Source organism: Glycine soja, chromosome 20 (genome assembly GCF_004193775.1).
Source record: "Glycine soja cultivar W05 chromosome 20, ASM419377v2, whole genome shotgun sequence".
NCBI lineage: Eukaryota > Viridiplantae > Streptophyta > Magnoliopsida > Fabales > Fabaceae > Glycine > Glycine soja.
Window position 1 is genome coordinate 39,436,509 of NC_041021.1, and position 10,791 is coordinate 39,447,299.

Genomic DNA, 10,791 nt, shown 5'->3' on the forward strand with positions numbered 1-10,791 from the left:
TAGTTTATTATGTCGCTGAATTGAGTTTAGACTTAGACGAAATTACAGAATCAATTAGTATAGTAAGATGAAAACTGAATATATTATTATTTCATAAAAGAAAGAATATCAAGGACCAATTTATGTTTGAAGGAACTCATCAATTTAAAATACCAAAAATCACCCCCAAAAGATCGTCCGGATCTTTTGAAATGAGTGGGGGCAATTAGGGAAAGGCGCGAAAATTGCATAAGGTCCGAAAGATTATTCTGTTAGGAAGTGTGTCAGAGACGATTCTTTCCCTCGCACACCAAACACACACACACACACACCTCAACCATCACCACTATAAAACCTCTTCTTCCACCTCACTCTCTTTCAGATCGCTTTCTCTTTCTAAAATTCCCTCACTCCACAGAGAAGCTCAGAACCAGCAGCAAGGTGAGTGCGTGCCTGCGCGCTTTTCAAGAAATTCTCCGTTTCTTCATTGAACCGTAGCTAGCTTCTTTAATTTTTCTCTGAATTAACTTTCTCATGTACATTGATCAATTTGCATGTTAGACTTATCAATTGTTTCATCGACATTTCTTGAATAGTTCATCGTTTTCTTTGATCACGCTTTGTAAACTTTTAACGAACCGGTTATTAATTTATATATGATCTGAAAATTGATATGCACATGAATTAATTAATGTTTGATCGAAGGAAACGATTCAGTTAATCAATCGATCGTTACGTCACGTCACGTTTCGGAAATTCTTCTCACTATCTTTGCTTGCTGATTTTGCAGCACCGAGTAAAATGCATAACAAGGACACTTGCTCTCCCTCCTCCAACGGCGGATTTGGCGGCGGCGCCTCTGCCGGTCAAATGCCATCAACCGGCGGCCTCTACAGTTCGCTGTACTCGGCACTGTCGAGCGAGAACCTTCCCTCGCTCTCCGCGAGCTGCAGCAACAGCAGCGGCGTCGGTGGTTCGCTCTATCCTTACTCCGAGTCAATTCAGAAGCACCAGGACATGGTGAACCGTCAAAGCATGTGTCTGAATCGCCTGGTGGAAACTTCGAAGGAGGTGGAGGCTCTGAGGGAGGAGAATGGCCTGCTCCGAGCCGCGAACAAGGAGCTCCAGAAGCAGCTGCACCTCGTCATCCAGGCTTCGCTGGAGAATCACTACGGCGGCGGCGGCTCCTCCGGCCAGATGCAACCGACGCTGTTCGATGTCTTGCATGGCTTCCGCGGCCTCCACATTGGGGAAGGGAATAAAGAGAATTATGCCGATTGGAATAACAACAACCACAATAATCAAAATCATAACAATATTATGAACAATAATAATAATAACAATAAGGAGCTGCAGGAAGTTTCGGACGAGAGTCCAACGAGCGTGATTGAGAATAACAACGTGGTGGAAGTGGAGAGGTTCTCGCTCCCTAAGAGCATTTCTGTGAGGTCCAATGGCTACTTGAAGATGTCTCAGTCTGCGGCTCTTGCCCCCAACAACAACAATGCCACTCGCAACAAAGGCGCCACTCGCCCACGCGCCTCCGCCACTCCACCTGAACCCGTTGTAAGGACACACGTGCTAACTACCTATGCTTTTATTTCTTTTTTTTTTTAATTATTGTTAATATTATTATATTGTTATTTGTTTTGCGCGCGGTGTGATTATTGTGTTTATCGTTATTTACTGTACTTTGACGTGCTTGTTAGTTGCTAATTATTTTCCTTTCAAAAGAAGTAAGACCTTGCTTGTCTATGTCATTACCTGGTAGCTGCATCGAATGGAGTAGTTTCGGGGGGTTGTTTTCATTTGCGTGTGCTTGTTTTGGAAGTGTGCTACTCTAGTTAGTATATTCGGGTTCACAGGACCCATTAGTTCAACTTGCTCTTAGGCAAAAAAGAAGTAGCCCAAGGTTTCTGTGACAGTTGTACGTAACCTGTTTGGTGGCTTGCATATCCTGGGCTTTAGGGTCGTTAGGTTAGGTGGGGTTCAAAGCTTTTCCCGTTTCCTTTTCTTGTCTGGGTATCATGTTCCACTTAAGTTAAATTAATTCATATATACATGGAGCAGCCATACAGTTTTAGTATTACATATCTATGAATTTTGAAATATATAGAAATTGGCATGCATGACTAAAATAGTTGATAGAGCTAGCCATACAACGTCTACTAAATAACTTTTTTTTTCTTACATCTCTAAATTTTTAAAATATTTATGATAGTCTTGTACTATATATGAATTAAATTAGTCATTCTGCTGCTAGTGGTTTTGTAAGTTCAACGTTTTAATAGCCACAAACAAAAATACCTTATGAGCTATGAGATGACATTATCAATGCTAATGGTAAAATCTTATTCATGCAAATATATTTATTATATGATGAAAAAATTTATTGTCGGCAAAGAACATGAAGAAGAAGTCATTTTAATAGTAATAGTTTTTTTATCCATGGAATAAAAGTTAAAAAATTTATAATAATTTACATTTTAATAATAATAGTTAACATGATTAGTATGTGTTGAAAGTATATACTTTAATAACTTGCTTGTACATCATGTATCCTGAGATATAAATGCATAATTGGGCATATAATCTAGAAAGTCATTTGACTATTAACTACTATATATTATATGATTGAAAATTGTAAGTGCAACATTTAACACGATAGTTGTTGACAATTAATTTATCAAGACTTGATAGTTGCTATCCTAAAGAATAGGGGGGCAGTTTTAAATTTATTTTATTTGTTGATTTATGGTATTTGATTATTTTTCGAAATTTTGCTTATGTGTTTGTATGGTACAGCAAAAGGTATATGTGCGTGGAGGGGAGAAAGAGGAAGAGCCTCTTGAAATGATAGTGTATAACCAAGGGATGTTCAAGACTGAGCTGTGTAATAAGTGGCAGGAAACTGGCACATGCCCATATGGAGACCACTGCCAATTTGCTCATGGTATTGGGGAGCTTCGCCCAGTGATCCGCCACCCACGCTACAAAACTGAGGTCTGCAGAATGGTCCTTGCTGGGGTTGTGTGCCCATATGGCCATAGATGCCATTTCCGCCATGCACTTACTGAACAAGAGAAAGCTGTCGTATCGCAGCCTAAGCCAAGATCAATGAAGCTCGAAAGATAAGATCCATAGTCTGCTGCTGGATTAAACGTAATTGGTACATAATATTCTTCACTGTGTAATTACAAACATGGACAACCACGAGCTAAACAATAATTACTTTTCTCATGAAAAGTAAGGGTCAAAAAATACAAAATACAAAATAGGAGGCTTGCTTGCTTGCCGCAATATATGAGATGTATAGCAGGATTCTTGGGGAGAATGTGGTCAGTAGTCGTCTTCGTCGTCGTGTCTTTCTTTTTTTCTTCCCGTCAAGTTTGACATTTTCATTTTTGAATGTTACATACATAATACGTCTGATGATCCCAATCCAAGCAACCAAAGAGAAAGTATTCTTTGTAATGATACTACTTTTTTTTGGTACTTTTGCAATGATACCATTTGATACTTTGCAAAGGAAGCAATTTCTCATTGCCCTTAAGTTGTAATATGTTTATAGCGTAGTCTATTTCTTAGCTGCTTGAACTTTTTTCTTTTAATACGTACAAATATATTTCACTTCCATTTGCTTATCAAGTAAATCTATCTTTCCCTTTTAGGCCAAGATAGTACCTTACTTGCATTTAGCCCAAGATTCCTTAGTCCTGGCCTTGTCCTGTGAAACAAATGGGTCAACGTTAGGACATACTGCCATGTTTATTTGGGCCTCCGAATGATAGCACATACCTTGACATTGGTAGCTTTTAGATCCTTCGAAATTCGAACATTTATGCAAAAACGATTGATTATAGGTGTCGTGAAAGTCAGGTCCGATTCCGGCGATGCCAAGCTGGTCTTTTAAGCTTGTGGACCAAAACACGGAAGGCATTTTTTTTTCTTGTATACAAAGATCTGTGACTACGAGATACTGTAGATAGGTGCATCTTTGAATTGGGCCAGGCTGGGAATTGAGAGGTGCACCTAAGCGATAAGTAATAGTATAGTGGAATGTGCATGGCTCAGTTAAAAGTTGAACCCGGAGTTGCTTGCAAGGAAATCATAAAATACAACTAGTAATCGGCCAATATCAGAAGATTTTCCGAAATTTTTTTGGAGTACTGAACCGATATTATCAATTTATCATACATCATACAAATGAAGCACCAGAGGAGTATTAATTCTGTCTTAACAAACTCAGCTGCAAACGCCTTTTATTTATTTATTTATTTATTTATTTTTCCTGTCAATCTCTGCTTCAAATCATCAAATGCTGAAGTATGAGCTTCTTTATAAAATCAGTAGTATAACTAGAATCATCTAGTGAAGCTCTCAATGGAAAATTAAAAGTCCCTACTACAGCATCAAAGTGTATTTTCTTTGAACCCTCATTTGAGTATCGGACAGCCTGAGGTACATTTCATTTTGCCTAATCACATACTTCTCCATCAATTGTCATCACTTATCATCCTCTTCCAGAAACGAACTTGCCTGCTCAGGCAAACCAATCAAGTCGTATAACTGGGGCAGCTTGGCAACACTTCATTCATGTTTAATTCTTTACAACTAAACCTACCACACCATCGTGTGCATTTTACTGTTGCTAGTTCATAAACCAAAACAATCTCACCTATAGGAGTACTAAGTTCTAGAGTCAACATGCATGAAAAATGAATTTTCTTAAGAATTCAACTCACTAATTCGAACCAAGATTGCATCAACGAAAAATTGATCAGAGTCAAGCTCCAAAAAAGAACCCAAACTCTCCAACTGGGACAACTGGGACATAGATATTGAATAAAAAGGGGACAAAAACCATCCTATAAAGGGTATTCAGGAGTGTCATGTTGATGGTCATTAATTGTTATTGATCAGCACATGTCGTCCAGGTAGAGCACCACAGGGCCGGTCCACCTATATGTCCAGAAACACGTGTATTTCTTCCTGAGAAACAAGAAATTAATTCCATTCTAGTTAGATATAAATTATAATTGCATTTGCATTGCATGATAATAAAAAGAAATGTATAAAATATAGGATAGCCCGAAATTGACATAGACAGGGTGACTTACTTCTCTTTGGAAGTTAATAAAAGAATGTATGTATGTTTTTCTAATCATGCTTCTAATAATTGACATAGAAAGTATGATTAATATTTCTCTGTTTTATTTTAAATTATAAAAATTAAAAAAAAGTTTAAATTTATGTATTATCAATGGAAAAAAATCATATCTTTAACTAATTAAAAATATTATTAATATGAATTTTAAGATATAATTATTATATTTGTAAAAAAAAGATAATTATTATAAAAATAATCAATATACTCACCATTTAAGCCATATGTATACTTATTATTTTGTGAAATACTTTTGAATTTATATTTGAGGATAAATAATAAAATTTATCTTAAAAATGTGATATAATAATGAATTATTCTAAAAAATATGAATAATATAATTTAGTTTCTGAATATGAAAAAATATCTTTTATTCAATTGATGAAATTATTTTATTATAATAGTCTGAGATTAATTTGATAACAAATTATATTTTTGAAGAGTTAATATGACAATAAGCTATAAGATTTGTCATTAAATTATTTATAATACTAATTTATCATACTTTTTTATACATTCAAAAATTAAATTTAAAATTTTCTTTTTTTCAGAACTAATTTATCAGTTTTTTTAATTACAAACTATTTATCTAATATTTTATTACCATCAAGTAAAAGAAGTTGAACGGCAGAGATTGCATTGTGTGTTTGACGACAGAGAATCCAAAGTTGAATTGGTTGGGGAGATTCGTGTAGGTGTTGATAAGAAAATAAAGACATGGCGGGTAGGGTAGGGGTCCATAAATTAATAATGAAGGGTCTGCTGTCACCGTTTTCTTCACTCCATGCCAAGTCAGGCACGCGTTTTCAACACAGCTCACATCCTCTTTATATATATTTATGTATTGTTAACCAACCACTTCCACTAGATGTGAATGTGATTCATATTCATAGAGAGAGAAAGGGAAAGGGAGAAGAGCTTGAGGAAGTGATGGGAGATGGGAGGGTCGGTAAAGAATATATCTGAGACTCAACTCAATCTCGATCTCTCTCAGTGTTGTGTTGTTTTGTTTATCCTTTTGCCGATTCCACCCATTCCTATGATTTCCTTCGGTTCCTCTCTTTCCACTCTGCTCTCCGCTCTTTCCTCTTGTTATGGTAAGCACCTTTCTTCTTCAGATCTGCTCTTTATACCATACACTTATTATAGATCTAAGTTTTTATGGACCTTAACTATCTTCCTTGATCTCTTATTAATTTTAACCGCTCTCTCTTTGTTGCTGGACATGTTACTTCAAGATAACAAATTGCTTTTTTATTTTTCATCTTTTCTCTCGTTCTCTTGTTTAAGGTTTCTATAAATCATCGATGAGATACCTATAATAATATACTTATTACAGACAGATGCTAATTAATTTAGCTGGCTCCAAAAGATGTTTAAATATTTTTGGATGGATTCGTAGATCCATGTATCCATATCAAGCTGAACCAAATCCAAATAATTTTACTGGACACTTTTAAAGGTTTTGGTGCGCTTATAATGGCTAACAAAGTTTTCTTTCTTGATTTCTAACTAAGTTACATGGATTTTCTTTATTAAACTAAACGTTTTTACAAGTTAAACATAATGATAATGCGTTCAGTGAAATGTAAATGACTGTGCGGAAGATAGTTTTTGTTGATCCAATTGGATTATAATCCGTTTATGTAAATATCTGCTCGTAATTTTGTGAATATTACATTTCAAATTTATTAATCAGATTGCTTTTATCATAAAGAAAATAGATGTTTTAATATAAGATAGTTACTTCTACAAAATTAACAAAAATTAACAATTTTAAACAATTAATTTATTATATAAACAAACATCTTAAAATTTGAAAATAAGCTACAATTTTCTAAAACAGTAAATTTGATTATACATTAAACTATAAAATATATGATTTAATATATTCTAACATTATAAAATATAAAAACAAATTTACAATAGTTGGACAGTTAAAAAGCATAAACTCTTGCTTTGTTAAATAAAAAGGATAAATGAATATAACAAGTTGATAATTAATACCAACAACAAATCGTTAATTTGAATGGTATTTGACTCAATTCCTTAAATAAGACTCAATCTCTTCAAAATAAGATAATAGAGGAGAAAATTCTTCTATAAGTGATCGACCATGTTTTTTAATGGAGATTAATCTTCATCCATTTTTTTATTTTTTTAATAACTTTGTAATATGATATTAGAGTTTATATGTAAGAAAAAGTTTCGTAGCTGAAAAAAAGAGATTAATAAAAAAATGGAAGATTTAATGAAATAAGAGGCAAAGTTAGAAAAAGAAAAAAAGAAAAAGTGTTCAGTAAGACCGACTAGTGAGTTGTGAACTTTAAAAAAAATGCAAATTCAAACAATAAATAAAAGTAAAGATTGTAATTTTTAAAGTATGAATATAGATCGAGGATTAATGAGTTAAAAGTAGATAAAATGACATAAATAAGAGAATGAGACATAAATCTAAAATATTAATGCCTTAAAAGAATCTAAAATATTAATATATTCGTTGATGAAAAATCATTTTCAAATAAAAAAAGATGAAAATTCATTCAAATTGATAAGTTACTTGCTTTTTTACATTTTTTTAAACAAATCTTGCACGTATAGTTGTAATAAAGGATACTCTTTAGTAAGGAATACCTCAATTGATTGAATATATATCTAAATTATTATAAATATTATGTTTGATTTTTACCAATAAAAAAATTATATTCTTTAACAAAATTGACACATAGAGATCTAAATTTTAATAATGAGTTATTTAGTATCTATTTGTTATTTAAGAAGTTTTAGAAATACATTTTTTTAACACATTTTTTAAAAATATTTTTTTAACTAGTTAAAATTTATTAAAAAATAAAAAATAAAAAATGAATAACCAAATATAACTGAGACTCATCCAATTTTATTATTTTAATAAATTTTAATTAATAAAACAGAATATATTTAGATGAATATGTTAAAAAAATGTGTTTGCAACTTTTCTCTTGATATTTTTCAAGTTCGGTATGTTCTGGGAAATATCATTGTGGCCCGGAAAATCACATAGAATTGGGTATTTTAATATGTGATTTTTTTATTCATTCAACCACATAAGTTATGTAAAAAAAAACATAAGAAATTAAGGCTTTGTTTGGTTCGGTAAAATTCTAATAAAAAAAATTGATGAAAGAAAAATATAAATATTGAAATAAAGAGGTAATGTCCATCATTTATTTGGGTAAAAATAGGAAGGAAAAAATTAGTGAAACTGACGTAAGAAAATTCCCCTCTCGGAATGAAAATATAAGGAGAAAAAGTATTTCTTGTGATTTATCCAGAATATCTCTTATTTCACATATGACAATAGTAAAGTAATATTAATAAAACTATAATAATATAAAACATTCCTTTACATAATTTTTTTTTCAAAATACATGATATACTAAAATGATAATATTATATTTTTATATATATGAGTACTTATGTTATTTTACAATTTTTCTTTCCTTCTATTTTTTTGCAATTAAATGAAGAGAAGGAAAAAATTCAAGTTTTTTTTGTATTTTCTCTCTTATCAAATAAATTAAAACATTTCATTTTTCATTCATTTATTTTCTTCTATTTTGTTTTCTCTAGTTTTTCTTCCAAAACCAAAGAGTTCTTAAGAGTTTATATTTTAATAGGAGGGTTAAATGGCATTCTTATGATTTGGGAAAGGTCTGTCAACAGTTAAAAAGAAACTAAATTAGAAGTTGATGGTAATTTAAAATTATTTTAGATACGTCTTATTTTGTTGATGGTAATTTTTATTAAAAATCATAAGAAGTTGTGTGTGTTTTAACTTATTTAATATTTTTAATAAAAAGTATGTTCTTAATATTATAGTTTTTCTTCCTATAATATTAAGAACATACTTTTTAAAATTATTTTATATACGTCTTATTTTGTTGATGGTAATTTTTATTAAAAATCATAAGAAGTTGTGTGTTTTAACTTATTTAATATTTTTTTTATAATTTATAGCTTTTAATAAATTTTAATTAAAAATTATAAGAAATGTTAGAACATATTTTCTACACGCTTCTTTAAATATATTATTTTATTAGTTAAATTTTATTAAAAAAAATAAATTTATTGGATTTTATATCATTTGAGTTACTTTTTCTCTTAATTTTATAACTTTTAATAAATTGTAGGAAAAAATAGTCAATTACGTAGAGAAATATATATTTAAAACAGTGAATTAGAGAGTGTATTTTATTTTTCCTAAAAACATTAGTAAAAAAGCTGTACTATTAAATAAAATAAGTTAAAAAATTTATTGCTTCACTAATGTAATTGGCAGTATTGTTATAGGATGAGGCAGAATCCAAGGCAAGGAATGAAAAGCAAGTTGGGATTATTTAATAGGATAGTGAGAGTGTTTGCAGTTGGAAATTTCTATTTTATTTATTAATTATTACTTTTTTATAATAATAAAAAATTAAAGAGTGGGATCCAAAAGAAAAGAAAAGAAAAGGTTGGAGCAGTGAAGCCGGCAAGGCAAGCATCGAATATTTCAATTTCCGTGATGCGTGTTTGGTCCTATCAGCGTAAGTTGTGTCAGTGAGTCACATCAACGCGCTTTGGGAAGTGTGCCTTTATTAGCCAATCAACATCACACTAATTCTTCTTTATTCTTATACATTTTCATGCTAATTATTTTTAGGTCTTGTTAATTAGTGTTTTTTAAATATTTATTAAAAAATTAAATATATATATATATATATATATATATTTGTTGTATAAATCATAAAAAAATTGTAAATAACATAATTTTTCACTACTCAACAAAAACATTTTTACCTTCGTAATTTTATATGTTGTTCCTCTTTTTACTTGTATGTTTGATTACTTTTTCCTGCTTCTAATACTATGGCCTTTTCTATTAAATTTATTTATATTATTTCTGTCCTTCAGCCCTTTCTTCTGCTATTAAATACTGTTCTTCCCCCATTTAGTGTGTATTTAGGTGTTTCGTTTGGTGTTAGAAGATTGATTATAAGTAAATAATTAATTTTAGATATATTTTTATATGTTTGGTTTAATATTAGAAAATAATTTAAAATTAATCCTAAATCTAAAATTGATTCTACAAGTAATTTTGACTAATTATTGTGTTGAATCCAAAATTTTGTAACAAATTTTATTCTTAACTTAATTTTATAATAAAACATTCAAAAATAAATTAAGTGTGTGTTTGACATATTGGAAAATTGATTCTTAGTTTAAAATTAATTATAAATATATTTTTATATGTTTAATTTTATGTTTAAAATTAATTTTTGATCCAAAATTAATTTTTAATTGAAACAACTTTGACTAGCTCATGGATTCAAAATTTTATATTAAATTTTATTTTTAAGTTAATTTTATAATAAAATACCTAATATAAATAATATTACTTCAAAACTAATTTTAATTAAAATCATTTCTATTCAAAAATAATTTTATCAATATTTATCGAAACACATATTATATTACTTTAAAATTAATTTTAATCAAATCAAATTTATAAAATTAATTTCATTAACATCCATCCAAATATATCATAGGTTGATTTTATGTTTATTTTGTTCTATTCGCATCAATCTGCAGCATGACAACCGAGGAAGACTCGTCTGTTTTTG

At 30.3% G+C, this 10,791-nt stretch overlaps 1 protein-coding gene across 1 annotated transcript; it reads left to right on the forward strand.

Moving 5' to 3' along the window:
- Nucleotides 1–339: 339 nt before the first annotated feature.
- LOC114402418 (zinc finger CCCH domain-containing protein 15-like) lies at nt 340–3,613 on the forward strand. The gene is made up of 3 exons (XM_028364982.1): nt 340–420; nt 770–1,545; nt 2,785–3,613. The coding sequence occupies exons 2-3, from the start codon at nt 781–783 to the stop codon at nt 3,112–3,114; spliced, it is 1,095 nt and encodes a 364-aa protein (XP_028220783.1). The 5' UTR covers nt 340–420; nt 770–780; the 3' UTR covers nt 3,115–3,613.
- Nucleotides 3,614–10,791: the final 7,178 nt, after the last annotated feature.